At 42.7% G+C, this 23,017-nt stretch overlaps 1 protein-coding gene across 6 annotated transcripts in view; it reads right to left on the reverse strand.

The window, feature by feature from the left end:
- Nucleotides 1-23,017, reverse strand: part of NFIA (nuclear factor I A) — a 463,875-nt gene that overhangs the window by 298,888 nt on the left and 141,970 nt on the right. Inside the window, exon 1 of one of the 6 annotated variants that reach the window (XM_039483690.1) lies at nucleotides 2,576-2,727. The exons of the other annotated variants lie outside the window; for them this stretch is intronic. Within the exon in view, the coding sequence (XP_039339624.1) occupies nucleotides 2,576-2,578 (3 nt within the window). The 5' untranslated portion in view covers nucleotides 2,579-2,727. Of the gene's footprint in view, nucleotides 1-2,575; nucleotides 2,728-23,017 lie in introns of those variants that run through there. 6 annotated transcript variants of the gene reach the window in all.

A 23,017-nucleotide genomic window follows, 5' to 3' on the forward strand; every position in this document is an offset into this window, starting at 1 on the left:
TAACTTTTGGCGCCCTTCGTAAGACTTTTGGACGTGGGACGATTGTTTGCGCCCTCTAGGCAGAGGCTGCATCCAAGTTCAGCACCAAACCCCTTCACATCCGCTTTCTCGAATCCAGCACACCCCGTGCACGCTTAAACTCTAGGATCATGAGCCTACAGAAGAGGTAGGAGAGAGGGGAGCTTTGCACAACGCTGGTCCCAACTGGCTCAGAACCTCCTTTCGCCCAGTGAAAGTTCCAAGCGGAACGTTCAAACAAAGCAACTGGGGGGGGGGGGTCCGAGAGAAATCACCGTCGGGTGGCATATAAAGCTATGGAAAGGCACGCAGGAGTGGGGGCGGGGAAGCATAGTTAAAGCAAATTCCTTAATCATAACAAAATAAGCGAGGCACTAAAGCAAACCCGGAGATCAGCCGCTAGGAAGGAGACGTTGGAAATGGGGACTTCGGTTATTTATTTTGAAAGTGCTATAGGCTGCCTTGCGATGGGATGTCTGTTGAGAGAGAGAGAGAGAGAGAGACTTCTGCCATGATCCCTGCTATCCATATTCTCTCTGGCACTTTGCCCGACACTGCATTTACAATGTTTTATTTGCAGAAACTTTACCTTGCCAGCGTTAGTGAAATCCTCTTAGATATATAAATTACGTCAATGAGAGTTCACTTATACGTACATCTGAACTCTCCTTTATTTCGGAGGTACTTAATAGTGAGGCCGTATTAGTATGATTGAGACCTGAGCGCCCAATGCGCACGGGAGTCAGAACTCGGCTAATAGTGAGCAGCCACACTCGCCCCCTACCCCCTCCTTTATACACTTTCTGTACTTGTTAAAGCAACAATTTCTTTGCCAGTTACCTCAAGGGTTTGGGGGTTTCCCCCTTTTTTTCTTTTTCTTTCTTTCTTCCCAACTTTGTTGCACTTTGGTTACTATGAGCCGCTTTCTGGGAATAAAACACTGGCTAGTAATTCACGATTACGGACCCTTGAAAGACAGTCTGTACACAACTAAGTGCAATGTATGAATTTTGTGACTCCAAAATCTGCCTTAAGTAGCACCCGGGAAGACTTAGGGGTCAACTCCCGGGGAGGTATTTCCAAAGAGCTAAAAGAACCCATCCTATTTCTAGTTAACTTTCAAAGTACCCACATCGCTCAAGGGAAAGAGGAGTCGGATATTTTAAATCAGCGCCTGCCAGCTACTGTCTCCAAGACAAGCTGTTGGAATAGATTTCCACTGGGCTTCTGTCAGGGACTTATATCCAAGGGACTACGGGCCTGACTCCAAGTTAGTGTGTTACTGATCTCCTACACTCGCACCTTCTGCACAGGGAAGACTAGTAACAGGAAGAAACGTACAGATTCATCAGTCTCGGGTTACTTACATTCCTGATGGTAGCGTTAGCTCCGTCTCCCTCCACTCCACACCCACGCGCGCGAACACACCCCAACTTTATAAAACATCTGCCAGTCGCCTGTGAACAAATCCAACACAGACCTCCTGCACCTCAGTACACACTATTCACCATTCAGTAACTAATGGGTTAAGAAAACCATAAACAACCATACAAAGGACTAACACACGAGGGGAAGGCGCACGGCTACTCTTGCAAAGCACTTTCTAAATCTTCCTAAATTTTTGGCCCCGTTGAACAGTTAATGTGCAAAGACATGTGCAGTCAGCTAAACATGCTAGTGTAATCACCTCATGTCCATTGTACACAGTGACAAAGTAACACACAACGCATCTGAGGGGGGCCCTTCTCGACTTCCCATGAGAAATACTGACAGCTTTTTCTTTCACAAAAATGCCAACGGGAAGGGGGAGGGGTGGCCTAATCACCCTGGCATTCCTTTAATCTATTTTCACGTGCAAAAGGCAGAGCAAAGCACACACAATTTGTTTTAAAATTACCCTAACTCAGCATTTTGCTAAACTAGCAGAAACGTGTGTGTGCGCGCGCGCTTTGCTACATCCGGAAGTTTGCAGCAGGTTTGACAGCTTGAAACTACACTGGCCCCGGCTGAGCTCAAAGAACTTTGAGGGGGGGAGAAGGCCAACCCACTCCCAGCTTCCCTCCCATTTGGGATATTCGAACGTTGCAACAGCCAAGCTGCTCGCTCATTGGACAGCCCTCTAGTCCATCATGGAGCTTTGCAACATTGATTAGAGAAGGCGTGTGTCAATTACACGCAAAGTCTAGACACTTCCTTTTGTGCTGGGTTGGCTGCCGATGCCAGACGTCTTTTTACAGACCCGAGCACGTACATTTTTTTTTCTTTTTGGAACCGAGCAAGCGCTAGGAGGGGAAAAAATCTGTCAAGCTCAGCGGTTTTCTGAAATCCCTGGAAAAAAAAAGGAAACTCTAATATACACACACAAAACAAAACCCAACCACACAGCTGCTATCTCCTGCACACATAACACAGAAATACATTCAGCTACACATTATTTTTGTAGCAAATCACTGACATCGAATGTATCGGCAATAGAATAGCTATTAAGTATCACGTTACATACAGTATCTTTGTTTATAAAAACATGGAAATAGAAAGTTTAAGATGCACCACGTACCATTGCAATGTATAAAGAGTACGTGAGAAACTTTACAAGGCTGAGACGATTGGCTTCATAGGTTGACACTTTTTTTGTTCAATTGTTTGGCTTTTATATATACATATATATCTAAAATAAACTTGGAACCGTTGAAAACCCGGAAGAGAATAAAAGCTGTAGCCAATTGCAGGCTGCTGGTTAGGTTTCTTTCTTTAAAAAAAAAAACTTTACTCCCAGATCAGAAGGATTTGCAATACAATCTCTCTCTCACACTCTCTCTCCTCTTTTTTGAAAGCCATCCAAGCCGGGCTGGCTGGGTTCTCAGAGTCTCTCTCTCTCCCTGGCTTTGCCTTGTGTGCTTTGGCTTGTGTTAGACTTTGCAGAAGTTGCGATCGATTCGGCAGTCTCTCTCTCCCCCCCCCCCCCCCGTGTTTATTTCCGCATTCGCTGCAATTTGCATAGGAACCACGGACGCACAAGGAGGAGGCTGATGCACGCACGGGGCCCACCCTTGGCCAATGGCAGCTCCTGGATCTCCCATCAACGCGAGCTCCAGGATTCAGCTCGAGCTGCGGCCGGGGCCGGGACAGAGGTCCACCTACAGTAGGCCGCAGCCCAGCAGCGGCAGGCGGGAGGAAGAGGAGTAGGGTATATCTGTACGCAATGCGAGTCTTTTCTGCAGGCGGACGTTGGGATGGGGTCTAAGGAGATGGTTTGCTGCATGCTGTTCGCCTTGCAACTGAGCCTCTCATTTTAAAAGCAAACAAACCCTACCGCTATTTGCAAGTTACTGAATTAGTTCAAGGAGACTGGCCGGGAGGTCGGCAGAGCCATTTGCACTGGGTGGGGGAAAGTTCCTCTGAAATGTATTAAATCTGCTGAGTTCAGAAATCAAATGCAACAAAACAAAAGGATCCTGCATGGTTCTAATTAGGGTGACCAGATGTCCCGATTTTTAGGTTTTTTTCTTATATAAGCTCCTATTACCCCCACGCCTATCCCGATTTTTCACACTTGCTGTCTTGTCATCCTATTCTAATTCGAACTGTGCCTGCCCGCCGAACTATTGGAAAACCTGAAGGTGGGGGTGGGTTATCATTACAGTCATCGAATGCCTAGCTGCAAAGTATTCAACTTCTGCAGCACCCCAAAAATAGTCCTGGTGTCATCCTTGCAAGATGTTGTGTCTATTAACTAGCTTTGGACATTTTTGCACGATAACCCTGATATCTACAACTCCTAAAATACAATCTGCTAAACTTAATTTTAAAAAAATCTCCAAAGAGGGCACGAGAAACACAAAGCCACCAGTCAATTGTGTGTAGCTCTGAATCATAGAACCACAGGGTTAAAAGGGACCGCAAAGGTCATCTGGCCTAACCCCCAACCATCCTTGATGATGGAGGCTTGTGTGATTAACAGCAGACAGCAAAAGCATTGCATCATGAATTGGAAGCTTGAGATCTCTTGATATTGCAACATAAAAAAAACCCAACTTGATAATTTCTGGAACTTTATAATTATTTTAATAGTACAGTGTGGCCCTTTAGCTGAGTAAGGACTGCTGAGGTATCATGGTTACCCCCAAATATTTAATACTATTAAGTGGATGAGATTAGAACTTTAAAGATCTACCAGACTATAGTGTTAACTAAAATTGGTAAATAAAGATGGTAGCTACTGGTTAGCATAAACTTCTGTTATTTAGTGAGAGGCTTTTTTTAGATGGTTTCTATTAGCAAATCGTCAAATGATGAAATATTGTCTGCAGATTAAATTAAGAGAGTGTTGTTAAAAGAAACATGGCAAAAGATTGTCTGCTATGTTATCAAGAGTTATCAAAAAATACTCTCGATGCATTTCAAGCAGCTAAGGAAGGATGCAGTGCCACTCAAGTTTGGCCTGTCTGCCCCAAAGGAGATGGAGGAAGCATGGGCTAAACCCTTGCTATGACTCTATGAGACTATCCCCCCCCCAAAACCGGGACTGTTGGAACATCTGTAGATGGGCAGGTGTGCAATAATGACATTAGAGGTAGATTATGTTGGGTTTTTGGAAAGGAGGTGGGTCACATAAGGGAGAATTTAGAAAACAATTAGTTCTTTATACAGCATAGCAATATTAACATAAAACTGTGATCATTAGAGGCCTAATCCTCCAAAGTGCTGACTACTTTCGTCAAGGTTCTGAGCATGCTCAACTGCCATGGACCCCAACCTTCCTAGGTGCTGACCACCATCTGAGAAGCCCTGGACACTATTGACTCCAATTCACTCCAAAGTCAATGGGAACTGAGGGCGGTCAGCTCCTCTCAGAGTCAGGACTTCAGGGCCCATTTGCAAGCCCACTAAAGTCAATAGAAAGCCTCCATTGGCTTAAGATCAGCAGATCGGCGGGTAGTGTTTGATGTATCAGGGATCAATTTATCGCATCTCGTCTGGATGCGATAAATCGATCTGTGAATCAATGCCCGTACTCCACCTCAACAGGAGGAGTAAGCGGAGTCGACGGGGGAGCCGTGGCAGTCAACTCGCCGCCGTGAGGACGGCCAGGTAAGTCGAACTAAGATACGCAACTTCAACTACGCTATTCACGTAACTGAAGTTGTGTATCTTAGTTCGAACCGCCCCGCTAGTGTAGCCCAGGCCCAAGAGACTTACATGCAATATATAGAGCTAAATCCTCAGCACTTACTCCATAGCCCATAATTTGATGTGTATCATAAGGCATTTCTTATTCCAATAAAAAGATTGTGTGTGGTGGGGGGAAGCTGATAGATATTGACTGGGTTGGCATTACCCCTTCCCCCAGTTCTATCATTTATTGCGCAAAAGATACTTCAAAAGAGGCTGACAATACCCATCTACTATGATACTTTCTTGGTGTGTTCATTTCTATTCTTTTAGAAGAGCCTGAAAATAAGATTACAGTCTGTGAGCAAAATGGGGCACCATAGGCCCTGATCCCCAATCTGAGGATCTAGACACTGCTATAATATAAATTATTAAAAAAAAATTATGAAAGTGGTATAGAACCCTTAAACAGTAAAATAAGCCTGCAGAGACAGTAAACTGACGGGCTCAACTGTTTTAGATTAAATGAACACACACATAGGTTTGATGGAAATCTGATGCCATAATACTAATTTAAAATTACTTAATTCCTGTGAATAATAAATGTTCATATATACAGCTTTCTATCTGTCTTGAGTACTTACATAGCGCCATCATCCTAGTACTGCATAATCTTTAATGTCTTCATCCTCACCACAACCCTGGAAGGTGGGGAAGTGCTATTATCTCAATTGTATAGATGGGGAACTAAAACTAAGATCCTCAAAGGTATTTTAGACTCGTACAGCCCCCTGAAGTTAAGTGACTTGTCCAAAGTCAGAGAGAAGTCTGTAGTAGGGCAGGGAATTTGAACACAGGTCTCAGAAGGCCTAGGCTGGTGTCCTAACCATTGATCCCGTCTGCCATACTAAAGCTTTCCATTTCACAATTTCACTAATCCAATCTTTGTTCTCCAGCATATTGAGGGGAAAGTCCATTTTGCTCCTGGTTCTAGCTGATCACTGAAAAATTCTGCAGAATTTTCCAAATGAGTGTATACTTTTATCTATTGCAAGTTATACAGAAATAGCAACCTATAATCAGATGGGTTCCAAGTAATGAAAGGAATAAAACAGAAATCAGAGACAGAGATCCAGAATAATCATTATTTTCTTTCCTTATTTGATTGTAGTTTCTTACAATTTAATAAATAGATTTTCAGTTTAAATAGTACTTTGAAAAGGGGATTCATTTTGAAAACTACAACCTACAAAGTTCATAGTGAAAATAGTTTTGATTTACTAAGTTAAAGATGCGTTATTGACCAGAAAATTATTATTATTTTATTTGTATTGCAGTAGCACCTAGTCAGAGCTCAGAACCACGTGTTAGGCACTGTACAAATGCGTACTAAAAAGACAGTCCCTGCACCGGTTTGGTGCAAACCATCAGCATGTTTGTTAAACTACTAGGCCACGAACATGGAAGAACACACGTGTCAAGTAATATACAGAAACTTTTTTTATACAGTCACATTGTGTTATTCAACTCTCTCCTCTTTATCTGAAACCGACAGACACCTTTCTCAAGGGCAATAAATGACTCTGCAGTGGTACTGAGTGATTACAGTCTTCAGTACTGATGCAGCTTTCTTTCCAAATCACAGTTCAGCATAAATAATATGTCACATAATTTTGGACCTAATCCTGCACTCTTTAATAGACATTTTGCTTGAGTAAGGAGTGTAGGATCAGTCAAATTATGAAAATACTGTTACGAGATACCTACTATATATTTTGGTACATGCACATTTTTGTGTTTATGACAATATACTTCCCAAACTTCGTCAGTTTGTTTACTTTTGGTACTATTTTGCTACCACATGAAAACAGCCCATTGAAATACAGTGATTTGTCTTGCGTTGACTTACTCCACACTGAATCTGAAATTTAATAGTTGAGGTGAAAATATGGCTTGGAAGATGTTAATTGAATTTAATAGAATAAGATTAACACTCAGCAGCTGCACTATACTTTATAGAAAAGTTATGACTAAGAGAAAATGGGGCAGTATAATGAAAGCCTCCTCACAACTTTTATTTATACCACACTTAGAATGCTTTCCTCTATTCCATGTTGAACTTTTTTTCTCTGTGAGCAATGAAGTTTAAAATTAAGACGAGACATATAATATTTCTCGAACTGCAATAATCAGTGATCTGTTTAAGTACCATGTTTGTTTCTTGTATTTTTCTTTATTAGAAATAAGTCTGTAAAATACAAGCATCCTACTTTTCAGGCAAAATCTCTCCTAACTTTGTGCATGGGGACAGTGATTGGGCATGAAGAATCTCGGTATGCTAACATCTGACCTTTCAGTATGAAAGCTTCTGATACTGTGTATGTTGAGTGATGTCTGTCTGCAAATCACTCCAAGAACTAGAGAATGTATGAGGCCTTTATTTATCAAAATAGTGTAATACGTCATATGAGGTAAATGTCCAAATAAGGGGTAAGAACGTGTGCCAGTGAAAAGCTGATCACTTTCCTAAGATGTAAAGAGAACTTAAAAATATATGAGCACAAAAGTTTTGTCAATATTTATCTGTATTTTTCTACGTTATAAAAATACTCCTACAAGCCCAAATTAAATCTCCCCTAAATGTGAAAATATTATACGCAAGTTGTAGAATTCACTCTAGGGAAGACAGAAACTTTTCTATGTATTGAGTTTTACAAAATCCACTTTTTATTTTTAAACATTTTAACCAAGGAAGCACTAGTGATTAAAATGTTAATACTAAACTTCAGTTTTGATTATTACATTCAAATGTGTACTTGTTGCTTTTTGTGCACATAGTGCTTCTGTCAGCATGTGCTCGAGTTGAAGCTTTTTCTAGGTTTTCTAAACAAGTAAATTATATGATCAAGTTTATTTTTATTTTTTTTGCCTCCTGCTCCACTGTTCAGAAAGTCTAAAGGTTTTGTATAACATCTAATAAATGCATTAGCTTCAGCATCAGAACATTTTTCAAGTCTTCCTTACTGTAATGCTGAGACCTTCTGCATTATAAGTATTGGCAATCTAGATCCCTGGTTATGGGCAACATGGGGTCAGGTAGGATCTTTCTGCACAGGTTGCTTTATTTTGCAGAATATAAGATTTCTTCTAAAAAAAAGTAAGTTTGTGGTTGTAGAGCTGTTGTAATCAATGACCGACTTACCTTCTGGAAACAGACTAAAGTAGCACTAGAAAAGGAGAGAATTTCTTCTATTCATCTTAAAGGGGTGTTAACTTCCATATCAAGTTGGGACAATTGCAGTGCTAATACTATTAGCAACTAGACACAATACAAACACAAAAAGAATAGGAGTACTTGTGGCACCTTAGAGACGAACAAATTTATTTGAGCATAAGCTTTTGTGGGCTACAGCCCATGTCTTCGGATGCATAGAATGGAACACACAGAAAGAAGATATTTATACATACAGAAAATATTAAAAGGTACTCTGAAACCAATACAAACACACAGAAATGTGATTATAAAGGGACTAATGAATCCTGGTTTTGTTCATTTGTTTTTTGTTCTGTTTTTACTCCTGTATACACACACAGATCACAACAGGGGACTCAGTTATTCTATATAAATGCAGTAATAAAGGTAATAATTGGAGATATACCAATCTCCTAGAACTGGAAGGGACCTTGAAAGGTCATTGAGTCCAGCCCCCTGCCTTCACTAGCAGGGCCAATTTTTGCCCCAGATCCCTAAATGGTCCTTGCAAGGATTGAACTTACAACCGTGGGTTTAGCAGGCCAATGCGCAAACCACTGAACTATCCCACTCCCCAAAAAAGTGAGCTCTTTTTTTTAAATGTAGCTGTTTCTAAAGTTCTGTTCTCATTTTATGAAACAGGTGTATTGTTACAATTGCAGTTTAGCCAGTTTGCATAAATCAAATATAATATAATTTTCCATTTAGAACATGGAAAAGCTCTGCTTGCAGATTTTTCCCCCTTGGCAGGAAATAAGCATTTCCCTACAGATGTATGTTTTTAATCCTCTTCAGATTTGGATTGTCCCTACTTGTAGAAACTCTAGTAGCGATCCACAGTATGTATAGAAACAGCTTCTCATTTACAATTTGTTCTGCACTTAAACTCTTTTAATGCCACAAATAAACTTTGGGAAAGTTATTTCACAGTAAACAGTGAGGTGTGGTTTAAAATTGTATGTGCTGCTGTATTATTAGGTCTCACCGACATTGCAATTATCATTTGAAGCTGGCAATACCATATTAGCTGTTTAGTCACATGCATGTATGTAATAACGGCATGTATAAACATTCTGACATTTTTATGAATGGAAAATATTTTCGAGATTTCCACCCCACTTTCTTGTTTGTCCTGTATACACCAGGACCTATGTCTTCCAGAATCCCTATATATGTCACTTTAATATTTAGACACAAACAATACATAACGGAACATGATGCATTGTTACCCCGTCCCACCGCCCCAGACAAATCATATACTTCTTTTATTAGCTAGTCAATCCTCAATCTTTAGAAAAGTAAATATCCAGAACCATTTGCTTTTATTTGCACACACAGGAGGTAAACCCTAGGACTGCAGTCTCCGCTCTAACAGCTGCATCGTTGGAAGTAACAGCAACGTAAAACTGACATTGACCATGGTGCTAAACACCGTACAGATCACAATTTTTATTCGACAATTGATTTCGCAGCAGGGAGGGTTTTAACTCCTCCAGTAAAGGCACAAAGAACCAGAACAAAAATGATCACAAACAAAAAAAAACAAGCGTTGTATCCCCCCCCCCCCTTGTACACTCATGAATCGGTGGAGAGGGAGGGAAAAATAAATGGTGTTTAAAAAAAATCATAGTCTCATAACTGCCAAGTCTGCCTTCCGAATTATTCATGAAGTCAATGGTAGCCATTTTCATTTAAGGTACAGAAAAGAGAAGGGGGGGAGAAAGGTCACGAGAAAAAAACCCCAAAATACAAAACGAGCCGTAGGTAGAGAACCGAATCCACATTCATCCAGTGATTATTCTACAGTCAATTCATTTCGAATGGCTGCGCTGCACTGAGCTTGCAGGGGGCGGGGGTGGGGGAATAATCAATCCATGCTGTGCCCGGTCCTTCACCAGCCGCTGCTGCTGTTGATGCAGAGGTTAGCAGCTGCATCGTGGTGGTGTTGTGCCTTTTTTTTTTTGCCGCAGTCTACGTCCATCGTATAAACCAACACGCATTGAGATGAATAATGGAAGTACAGTACTGAAGACAGCCACGCTGATTTATCACAGCGAATCATTCACTGCTCCAGCCCCGGCTCTCAATTATGCCACTTTAAATCACGCACACACAGAGAGAGATAAGCTATTTGTGGCCAGATCTGAGCCAAACACAGTGAGAGAGAGAGAGAGAGAGAGAAAAAAAATCCGGATTGTTGAACAGAGGGAAGTGGGAAATAAAAGACAAAAAAGGATCTCCCCCCCCCCCCAGCGTGGACAAGCGCTCTGTAATGCAGCTTGGACGAAAATAAAGTCTGAACAAAACTAGACGGTGAGACAAGCACGTAGGAGAGGGTGAAACTGACGTTAACGCAGACTCCATGGGAATCTGGTGACTGGGAAGCAAAACGCGCTGTCCTTTGCTCGCTCTCACACGATTTTTTAAGAGAAACCCACTAGAACTGAGTTGCGACGAAACTTGGCTTTAAAATATTCACACGCTGGACACGCTGCAGTTGAGGTTTCTTTGGAGAACGTATGGTGGGGAAGAGAGACCAGGCAGATGCACGTAAGAGAGGCGAAAGGCAGCCTTGCTTTATAATCTCGTATGCCAAGAATTAATTGCTAAACTTTCTTTAAAGGGTCTTGGGTTGTGGTCAGAATGCACTAGAGGGCTCCTGAAAGACGAATATGTATATATCTATAGTGTCTTTCGGGACACTCTCTCTCTCTCTCTGTATTATGGCTCCCAACCAATTCTAAAGTAGAGACGGATACTTGACAAATGTATATACTTTTAGTCTGCATTCATAGATGCATTTAAAAAAAATCAGAGCTAGGTGCCTCTATTAAGAGCTGTTGAGTCTTTCTGCAAATCCTGCCAGCATGGTTTTGCACAACATTTTTATGATGTCTGTTACTATTCTTGTTTTATTAACTGGCTGTAAATCCCTGCAATTAACACAAAGCCCTTCAGGTAACGTCCAGACGGTGAGTGAAAATCGAGAACAGCAAGGACATTCGTAATCAGCGCTTCCGCCTTGTCACCTGCCCTCTGGTGACGAGGTATTACAGTGATCGGAGGTCGGTGTGAAACGGGACCCAGCACAGGTGCTACACTCCTACCAAGGGACGGCTGGTGAGTTACCTAAGGACTGAGTGGAAGCCTGAACACAGGATGTTTTTACATGTTCAGATTAGGTATTTAGCACAACTAATGCAGTTTCGCATGTTCATTCTAGATGCATTTTTGAATGGTAGCGAAAGACAATCTGAAAAGTGTTTGTAGCATTGCTATAATCCGTATAGACACAATAAATCGTAACATTTCCTTCCACGGTCTACTAGGTCCATTCTTACTATTGTGACCCATAGCGGTGGATTATTGATGTGAACAGAGTGTCATTTTGTTCTCTTATGTCAATCTAAGTCAGAAATATATACACACATATTATGGGTGGGAGTTTCAAAAGTGGCTTTAGAGCCACAGGTTTAACTGAAAGTCAATGATACTTGTTTTCCTAAGTCACCGAGACACTTTTGAAACTCCCTGTATGATAAGATAACACCCCCCACCACACACACATTATACTTTATAATGTCTACAAACAACTGATACGTATAACAAATACCTGTGTTAAAATGGGGATTTATATAGAAGCACCCAAAGGGACCAGCACACTAGTGGGATGCAAACATTGTCTCCTACTCAAAGCTTGTTAGTGAGAAATAAGAGGGAGCAAGTGCCCCATCACAAATCAAATCTTCAGCTTTATTTTCACTCCTTACAATTAAAAAAAATGTTAATATAGATTTAAACCTAATCTGGCATTTTACAAACTTATTACTGGGCTCCAAAGTTTGTACACTAAGCGAATGTTGGCATTGTGTTCTAACTTACCATGACTCTAAAGATTACAGACATACCGTCGCTGTAATATTAAACCTCTATGTAAACTGTTACCTCCGGCCTTCAGTTGGGAAAATGGTACAACTCCGTAGAGGAAAATGTAGAGTTAAAAAATTAAGAAGGTAAAAGAAAGCTACATTATTAGTCCGGTCTTTTTTAGCAGTGTATGTAATAAAGGTTTGGGGTTTTGTCTTTGTAGAAATGCCCCTCTCTCCAAGACTGAGGTATTTCACATTAGAGTTGCAAAGGCCCCTGCTGAAGTCTCTCAGGTTCATGAGCCTCAGCTGGCGGGGTCAGTACCCTTCATCCACTAGACCCTTTAGAAATATAAACCTGAGGGTGAAGATCAAGTTTACAATCATGCAAAAAAAAAAAAAAAAGTCCCACCAACTCTGTAGGAAATTTTCAACTGCTGCAAGCACTAGTGAAATTAAACCACATCACAGCGTCAGTGTAATTAGCACAAATCAAAGCTGAGCCTGTTTTTTAGAGGATGTGAGGCTGCAAGTAATGTAAGTCAGTCAGAAAAGAGATGAGAGAATATATATCAATCCTACCGAGGAAAAAAATCATGTATGCTCTCCCCCTTCAATGAGAGGGGGAGAAAGATTAACAGGAGTCGGGATTGACTCCAAATCGGCACAAGACTCAGAGTGGGGGAAGCTCCGTTGACTAGAGGGTCCCACAGCCCAACCCAGGGAGGACACCGTTTTGCCATTTGGCCTTTGAATTTGGTGGAAGGGTGAGTGTTATGAGGCCTAGAGCTGGAACTTCTCTTCTCCCCACTGACTTACCTGGCTCAAGACACGAGGCACCTCGGAGCACTGAAAAGAATAAAATCAACACAGCAAGGCGAGCTGAAGCGTTTCGGTGCCCAGGGTAGGTTGGGGAGGGTCCGGAGGGATTTTGCTCTCCCCCAGGAGCGGAGACAAGCAACAGAGGAGGGCTGCCCATTGCCCGGCTCCTGCTCGTGGTGCCCTTTTGGGAGGCGAAGCTGACACTTGCCCTAAGAGGAATCTCTCCCGGGACGTCCTAGATCCAGCCGAGCCTCCTACAAGAGCCCAGGGACCTTTTCCAACTCCCACTAGAAACCAGCTCGGCTCCTGCTGCCCGGAAAACCCAGGTTAGCTGAGCCGCCAGAGCTGGAGGGGAAAGCCCTTTGCCGCACACTCATGGTCATAACCAGCGTCCAGGGGGTTTCCAGTGTATCCTGTAAACCCTTGAGGAGTCAGATCCCCCCCCTACAACTGGGGCAAGGACTGCGGGCCCTTTAAACAGCCCCCCCAGCCCAGGGCGCTTCTCCCCCAGCTGGGAGGTTGCACCCTGCACTCCTTGCAGTGAGATCTACCCTGACTCCAACAGGCGTCTGCGGCCTCGATCCTGCCACCGTTAAAGCCTTCGCGGGGAGCAGGATGGGGCGGGGGGAGGACGGAAGATTTCGATCCGCGTTCACGTCCAGCAAAGACGGCAAGTCACGGCCCTGGCTGCGTGGGGCCGCCGGCCGAGCCCAGCAGCAAGGGGCAGTCGGGTTCCAGCTGTGCCAGCGCAGAGCGCGGATGCCCATGGCTGGGGGGCAGTTGGGGGGGGGGTTGCAAGGCACACACGAGACAGGGCCCAGCAGCCCCCTGGAGCCTACAGGGCACCGCGCTCCCCAGCAAGGGCAGCAGACCCGGTCTCTGCCCCCCAATCCTGGGTGTGCTCCAGTGAAGGGGCGGGGGGGCCACCAGGAGACTCCGGTTCACCCTGGCTTGAGCCCGGACAGGTGGGACTGGCACACGCGCGTACACGTTTCATGTCAACTATTTCAGCCTTAAAACAAAACCCCCCAAACCGTTTGTTTGGAGTCTTACAACAGCGCTGGAGTCACCTGTACCCTTGGGCCGAAGGAGCAATTATCGTTTCACTGCCTGGGGCTCCGATTAGTAACTTTATGGCGCCTGTTATCTTTATGGCCGGCTCGGAACTTCAGCCTATAAACAGAGCCGCGGCGATCAGCACATCCAGGGTATTCGCCCGCTTCCCTTCCGCCCAGCACCCCCCTCCAGCCTGGCACGTGTCAGACACACCTCTGAGGCGCCCAGCACTGCCTGCACCCACGCTGGCCATTGCTCTGCCTTACGGGTCATTACCAAAAAAGTCAAGCAGATTTAATCATAGCAAGTTATTCAATCTACACAGCGCGGGGCGTGCTCCTGAAACGCCCCTTGACTTCATTCAAGGCAGGATCGGGCCCCGCCGCCTTTGCAGAGATTAGAGACCTCCAAAAACTTCCTTTGGCTGGCATCAGTGCAGGATTGGGCCTAACTACCTGTGTCCCTGGTGATATCGAATCGACCCTAGTTCATCCCTATCTGCATTTTACCACATGGGACAAACTGGTCTCTGAAAAGCCACAACCAATCATTTCATTTTAGCTGATTTTATTCAAAGGTCCTTTTTTTACAGTCGCCTGTTAGTTCTTGGTCACTGATCCTTTCTAGGAAATATTGAGACACACTTTGATTTCACTGCTAGGCCACAGAGTTGCTAGATTGTTTTACTTTCCCGTTATGAAATGTGTGTGTTCATGGATCATTAGTTTCACGCCAGAGCGACTTGCAACTACACCCGGTTTGTGAATGTTAGAAGTTCACCTTCTATATTTTGGCACAAAATACAATATCCGACAGCAGGTCTATTATGAGAGAGTCACTCCCAGGCTTTTGGCTGGTGAAATTAAAGTAACCTAGTTTTGTTGTCGTTGTTAAGTGCAAACTACTACCCCGCACCACTCCGGAGGGACTGTGAAGTGCTGCACACTGACTCCTTATCACAATGCACAGGGCCTGATCCTGGAGCCACACTTCAGAGAAGTCAAAGGGAGTCTTACCAAAGCAGACTGCAAGATGAGGTCTGTAATTTGCATGTAATGACTAAAATGATATAGGAGGACTTACTTCAAATTAAAGACATACAAATGGGTTTTTATAAATTACCGTCTAATTCGATTTAAACAGTGGGATCATAGGACAGAATTCAGGTTGAGCCCCTTATCCCCCAAACTTCCATTAGGCCGCAGAATAAAACAGAGTTGAACTGCAGTGCGACTGGCTTTCTTTAAAAAGTTAACAGTGAATTAAAAGACAGCTGGTGTTCACTGTTCCAATATTTTTAACGTGCTCTTAAGAGGTTTGGCAGAGTTTAGTCCAGTACTTTTAATAACGTTGTCTTTAATTGTTTAAATACCACGTGTAAAATGTATTCAACCGACATCATGTAATTAAAACCATAAAATAATAATACACATTGCAGGCTGTGCTCTGTTGGGGAGATTGAAAGATAAATAGCTTTTGACGATCAGGATATTTTGCTAATATAACGTAACAACGTTATGTGATTAATTTTTTAAGCAGTGTAACTAAATAATTTTGTTTTCATTTGTTGGTCTCCACACCTAATCACTACTCAATTACGTATTGACATTTCACGTTATCTCCTAGCAAAACCAACCAACCAACCCTATTCTACTATTTTTAAATCAAGGAAGATTTAATGCACTACCTAACACCATGTACTCATAATGTGACAGTAATGTAGACAACAGATTAAGGAAGATATACAAACTAGTAATATATTAGCTAGAGAAAATAGAAAAATTAAATGTCTAAAAGTGTAAAACGTGGTGCAATCATGCATAGATCCAATTTAATATAGATTTTACCTGGTTTTCATTTTATATTTATATATATACACACAAATCTCCTAGAAAGTATATATATTTCTGGAGCCCAGCCCCTGTCTACTTTCATAGGAGATTTGTCTTTTTGCAGACCAAACTGCCACCTGAACTTTCACTGACTTCCCTGGGAGCAGTCCCTCTCATTCAGTCATCGCAGCAAAGAACAGAAGTAAAAGGCCCGATCGAGCTCCCATTTAAGCTGATGGCCACAATCCCCGTTGCTTTCAATCGACCGGTATTCGGTAGGCAGGTCAGTGGAGCTCAGTGTGAACGGGGTTGTATCTTTGCTAGACTCTTTTCCCAAATCGGGGGACAGAGACTTCAGCAGTAGCGCACACGGCTCTGGGCTGCGTAAATAACCGAGCAATCAAAGTCAAGGCACGCAGGAAAACCACCTCTGCGGTTCCCCAGCGCTGGTGGCGAATGGTCTTTGCGCCCAGCCTGGCGGTTCCCCGCGGCTCGCCTGATCCTGGCACCTGCTTGCCTTAGCAAGAGGCAGCGCCGCTAACCAATTGTCTTATTGAACATATCGAGAGCAGCTTCATTCTGAGCTGCAAGGAGCGACCCGGTAAAACTCCCGCTGGCCGCAGACTTGCAAAGGGAGAACAGTTTCTTTTTGGTCCTGGGGGGATGCACGGGGGTTGGAACCGACTCATGCTGCAGCAGGTGCCATGGGAGACGCAGACATCACACACTGTCCATTCATCTGCCTCATTCCCCCTCCCCCCACAAGTGGAGCGGATCCCCCCTCTCCCTTTTCCTATAGCTTGGGGCCCCCTACCCTCACTCCCCCACAGCAACGTTGCAAACGTTATTTCCAGGCCCCGTACACCGGCCAGCTCATCCGGGCCATGTCACACGCCCCTTCTGCCCAGCTGCACACCGGAAATCTGCCTGGGGGAGTTAGCTTGCAGGCTAATGTGTCTTTAGCAAGGAGGGGGTGACTTCATATGGCTTGAAGTTAAAACTTTCTTCCTTAGTTAAAAAAAACCCACCCACCAGCCTGAGACCCCCGAGGCTGGGATTTTTCTATCTATTTCCCAAAATCAAGAGTGGTAACTCGGTCCTTCTGTATTATTCGGAGTCGCTGGCTCGTGTGCAAGGCATTTGAATGTGCTCCCCGGAGTCATCCCTTGACACGGAGTGAGACGGTCAGCGCGCCACCTAGAGGCAATCCCTGGGTATCACCCCGGGAAAGTCTGCAAAGCTCCTTTCATAAAGTCTTTGCCTCAAATGGGACGTGCTGCAGCGGTGGCTCTTCCTCACAACGTGTTTCCATGGGACACCTCCCCCCACTCCACTTCAGCAGAATCTTAAAGATTTTCACCTGCATGTACAAACTCCAAGTGGAAAAATCGGTTTGATCCCAAGGAGCCGAGCCTATCAGGCTTCTGTTTCACTCAAATAAACATTGCACAGGGGAAGGGCCGGGTCCAAGAGGCAAAATGTCCATGTAACACTACCTGGTACTTTGCGGAATGATGAATGTGTATTTTGGCTCCAGTATGTAGGCAAGTCCCTCTATGCACAGTAACAAGGAAATGGCCCAGCAGAATAAAGTGGTTGAAAGAGAGGAGCCAGAAGAAAAATCCACCACAAACGTGCAGCTGAAACCAGCCAACATCCCTGTCCCCAAAGCCACTGTTCCTAAAGTCCCAGTTTCATCGCCCCCTATTGGTAAAGTTAGGAACAGCAGCCTCACAGGAGCTTGCGGTCTGAGCGTTGTGACTGCAGTTGTTGGTAGGCTCAACAATGAAGGGTTTGATTGAATTATAACCAAAGCACTGATTCTAGGTCAGGTATCTTTATTCAACTGATCCTTTATGATCTTCAGACCCAGGTGGCAATAAAGCACACCTATTACATCCCCTCTGCTTTAAGGAAACCACACAGCCTGAACTTTTATGTATGGAATGAAAATAAAATTATACAATGCTCCAGTCCTTGGAAGTATTACAATTTTTTTGTCAGCATTCAACCACACCAATATGCATTATTATGTATTTGTACCTGCATATATTCCCTTTGCATTGTTGTAATCTTACAGAAGTGCAACTTAACACAAATGCTTCAAATTGTCTAAACAAGACCTCTTATTTTGTGTACAGTTCTGAGCTTACTTTGTGCGCATAGGTGTGCACTGCTGTCAGTGACCCATGCAAATGAGAAATTTATACATACAAATACGCATACAGATAACAATGCCCATTTATCAATTCATGATCTCATCATTATTTGTATTACTGTAGCACCTAGGCACCCTAAATCATGGACCAAGACCCCATTGTGCTAGACACTTTACAGACACAAAGAGATGGTCTCTGCCCGAAAGAGCTTGCAACCTAAGTATGCATTTAGAGGGACTGTCAGTCAAAATTAAAGACAGGCTTGAGACGCTTTTGAAAATGTAGCCCTTACATTGGAGTAGATCTGAATAATCTGTACAGTGGTGGCCAGTATTTGGCGTACAAAACACTCCTTGGTGATTCCTAAAATTTTTAGTCACTTGTACCAGTTTACCAGACTCAGTCTCCTGGATGTTCCAGCAACTTTCTTGCTCTCTCTTTTGCTGCAGCAGGAAATCTCTTCCTATTCCCACCTCTATGACCCTCTAAAGGCCCAGTCCTGAAAACTTTACTCATACGAATCCACCCTCATACAAATAATCCCACTGCCTTCAATGGGATTATCTGAAACAGAACGACCTGCAGTCTCAGGCCCTTCAATGGAGTTAATCTAACCCACCATGGAGCCTGGGTTTCTCCTTCTGCTCAGGGCCAGCCCTAAGCCAAATGGCACCGCAGGCAAGGAGCATCTTCAGTGCCCACCTCCATTTGTTAAACTTTTGAATACTTTACAGCACCCCTAGGCTGGCACCCCAGGTGGTCGCCTGCCCCTAAATCTGGTCCTGCTGCTGCTCCAAACCCTTGAGCGCACCAGGCTGGGATTAAGAGTAGCCTAGAGCTGCTGTAGATTAGGGCATGCAAAGGTAATTGACAGGCAGGCAGCAGGGGAGCACAGGGGATCAGCCCAAAGTGTGGGCCCAGAATTTATCATTAAAGTAGGGAGGAGATTCTGATGGGGAATGCTTAACCAGAATCAATGGCAAAAGCCCAAGGTAACTGTATTGATACATGCACCAGCCCTTGAGAATAAGTGTTCTAGGATGTCTGGCAGGACATAGCAATTTTGCCCTGTAGTCACAGTTTTACACAGCTCCTCTGCAAATATAAACCCTTATGAGAACACTACAATACTCTACAGTAATGGCTTTAAACATTACAGTTCACAGTAGTGCTAAGGCAGTTTTTTTGATTGTTGTCTTACAATCTTAGAGTACGGGGGTATGTGAGTATGGATTTCTATAAAATAAGGGAAGGTCATTGCATGGGTTTATGTAATGCATGTAAGGAAAGGAGAGACTCTCCACTCTCAAAAATAAAAGGACAACTATAAGCCAAAAGAATACAACCAAGATGAAGTTCTCTAGTCCAATATGTAGATGCAGCATCTTTTCCACACATTTACCATTGCTTCCTTAAGCTTTAGTGTGTTGATAATATGTTATATATATGGAGATATACCAATCTCTTAGAACTGGAAGGGACCCTGAAAGGTCATGGAGTCCAGCCCCCTGCCTTCACTAGCAGGACCAAGAGCTGATTTTGCTCTAGATCTCTAAGTGGCCCCCTCAAGGATTAAACTCACAACCCTGGGTATAGTAGGCCAATGCTCAAACCACTGAGCTATTACTAAAGCCCAATTTTAATTATTCTATTTACTTGCTTGTTGGAAAGGGGAATGATCCTGTTGGAATTACATCCTGCTCTGTCTTCTTCATCTTAACTTTTGCAAACAGGGATATTTACACAATTAGAAAGGATTTGGAGATGAGGGGGAGGGAGAGAAAAAAAGTAACATTCTCCTGGGAAAATAAATGACACATTTCTCACTACTAGCAACCCAACTTTTCCAAGGAAACCAGCAGCCTTCCTCATTCATCAGTGTCACTTTTCAATGGCTGCTCTGTTCGCAATGGATTTGTAATGATCAGAAAAATTCCAGTGACCTTCAATTAACGCTTCAGTCTTTCCCAAGACTGGCTTATGTTTATTTAAAGGAAGAGATGCTTTTTCTTGCAGAAAACAAGAATATTTGTAAAGAAGAAATAAATTATGAATAAAATGAAGGGTAAGTGGGTGATTTGGATGTTAGAGGACATATTTATCTAGGAAGATAGATCTTCAGCTGGTATAAATAGGTGTAGCGCCATTGACTTCACACATCAATTTACATCAGGTGAGGATTTGGTCCAGCAAACTTAACATAGGGGTCCCATCCTGCTACACTTGCTCACCTTAGCCATCCTTACTTATCTGAGTAGCTCCACTGAAGTCAATGGGGCTACTTGTGTGAGAGTAAAAGTTTCAGGACCAAGCTCCCTGTCTGGATTTTCATTGTTAATCTGTTTGTTCTGGGGATCAAACATATCGCACATTTCTGAATGTTAATTTTCCCTTACTTTATATTTATCACCTGTTTATTTTCATCAGTGGGCACTGTGGCTGAGTAAGTATTCGGCTTCACTTTGAAAAACATTTCCAGTTATTTTCCAGATGGATATCATTGCACATGCATGAATGTGGGACATACTCTTATATTTCTCTAAACATCTTTATATTTCTCATATAACAATATATAAATTGTTATATGAGAAAAGTGTTTATATATTATGTAATAATCTCTGACTAACGGTAAAACGAACCACAGACCCGTCAACACTGATTTTCTAGAAGAGGCAAGTCTGCACCTTGGTGTGTGTGCACAGATTTGTGTAATATTTTTATTAGGTCTTCTGGGATCATTTCCCTCAGCCCTGTAGAAAAAATTATTTTCATGCAAAATCTCAGACATTCTGATCTGAAGGAACACTTTAAATCTATTCCATACAAATATTTAATGTCAGCTTCATTGAGTGACTTAACCCTTAGGAGAAAAAATTTCCCACCTCAAACTAATAATAATAATAATAATAATAATAATAATAATAATCCTATGGACTCTGCAGTTCAATTTTCTTTTACCCATCTAATAAAATGGGACACTAGAGGGCGTCCTTTTAATGTAATTAAATAATGAAGTTCCAACTTGTGCAAACAGACACAGAGAGCACAATTCTCATGCTGGGAATTTCAGGGTCTGTAACTGGAAGCATATCTTGCGGAGATGACTTTTTCTAGCCCCTTGGACCTAAATTATTATTCATTGCTCCAAGAAATTAAGAGTATCCAGAACATAAGATGAGAAGCAATACTAAAAAAAATGCATGCGAGATTTGATTTGCTAGAAGATTGACCACATTTCACAGCATGTCTGTGAACTATCCACGTGTGTGATACTAAATACCTTTCACAAAAGGAGGACTTTCTGAAACTGGGGTAGCAGGAACTAAGCAATGAGACTGTCTGAATTACACTTTAGAATATAAGATCTACAAAGTATAGTAGAGAGTTGGCAGTGATTTATTGGTAGTGGGAGAAGCAAAGGAAATTCCCTCCTCTGAAAATCCGTTCCCTGCTTCTGAACACTCAAACCATCCCATCCATGTAATTTCTTCCTCCTCATCTATATACATTGTTCGTGCCTGGTATGTACAGATGAATGATAGTATTGTAATACTATCAGCACAGGCCTAAGGATCAGTGCCCCTGATTCAGAAAAGTACTTCTGCATATGAAGAGTCCCTTGTGTATGGGGCCCCCAAGGTACTATTCTGGTCTTTGCTATAGATTTCTTCTGCACTCAAGAAAGTCGCTTAACCTTTCAGTTCCTCAGTTTACCTCACAGGGATGATGGGGGGATTAATTTGATAATGATTATGAAGTACTCTGAGCCCCATATATGTAGAAATAGCATGTATTATCATAACTTGATATAATGGTCTGTTGTTAATATTTATGATTTGTATTGTGGTGGGGCCAGGAGGCCAGGATGCCCCTAAACTAGGCACTGTCCAGACATACCCAAAGAGCTAGTCCCTTCCCCACGGAGCTTACAATTTAACTTTAAGATGAGAGCCAACAGGTGGATATGACAAAGACAGCTAAACAGGAGTGAGGAGAAACACAAGGTGACAACGAGGCAGTTATGTACGCAGCAATAGGTAGCAGTCACTGCACACCAGCTGGCTAACCACTGTCAAGGGTTTCACAGGTATCATACCAGAGGTGGGTTTCAAGGCATCCTATCAGTTTGCTCTCGATGTAAATTGCTCTGTTATTTCCCTTGATCCACAGCTTTGAGAGATTTGCCACACTCTTAGGAGTTTCACAAATAAATCATGGAGGGTTAAATTCTGTTCACTGGGATGCGAGCAGACATTCCCCACTGACTTCAATTAGACATTCGTGTTGGTACCTGGAGACAGAATTTGACCCTATGGTATAGAAGGAAAGAACATAAATTTAGTGGCTCCCTTTCTGAAAACTGATGTTCCTTAACATTTTGCAATAACATGTCTTTGGTCTTTGCTAAATTGCAAACGTGTAATTAATTTCCCAGCACTTGTGCAGAATACTTTAAAATGGAAAAATGAAAGTCTTCTATTAAAATGAAGCTTGATAGTATGCACCTGCCACTAATGTACTGTACACTGTGTCTTCCACTCATTATAGTGATGATTTGGGTTGAGATCAAGAGTCATATAGTGAAAATCACTTCAATACATGCCTGCTCATATGCATAAACTCCTGTGTACCAGATGGCAAAATATAATGACATCTTAAACAGCTAATTGCATAAACCTTGTAATGCAGATAATTGCTGAACCAAAGTACAGGTTAATAATTTCCCACTGTATTGCCTGGCTTGAGATTAATCCTCAAGGAAAGTTGTGACAATTCTAACACACTAAAGTTCACCAAGCAGTAATTAAAACTAGCACTTAAATCATTTGACTTTCAAACCCTTAATTATGATGCAGTAGAATCACTTTGTAGAAATCCAACGTTTATGGATAGTTACAC

The sequence above is a fragment of the Mauremys reevesii genome, linkage group 8 (assembly GCF_016161935.1).
Source record: "Mauremys reevesii isolate NIE-2019 linkage group 8, ASM1616193v1, whole genome shotgun sequence".
Taxonomy (NCBI): Eukaryota; Metazoa; Chordata; order Testudines; family Geoemydidae; genus Mauremys; species Mauremys reevesii.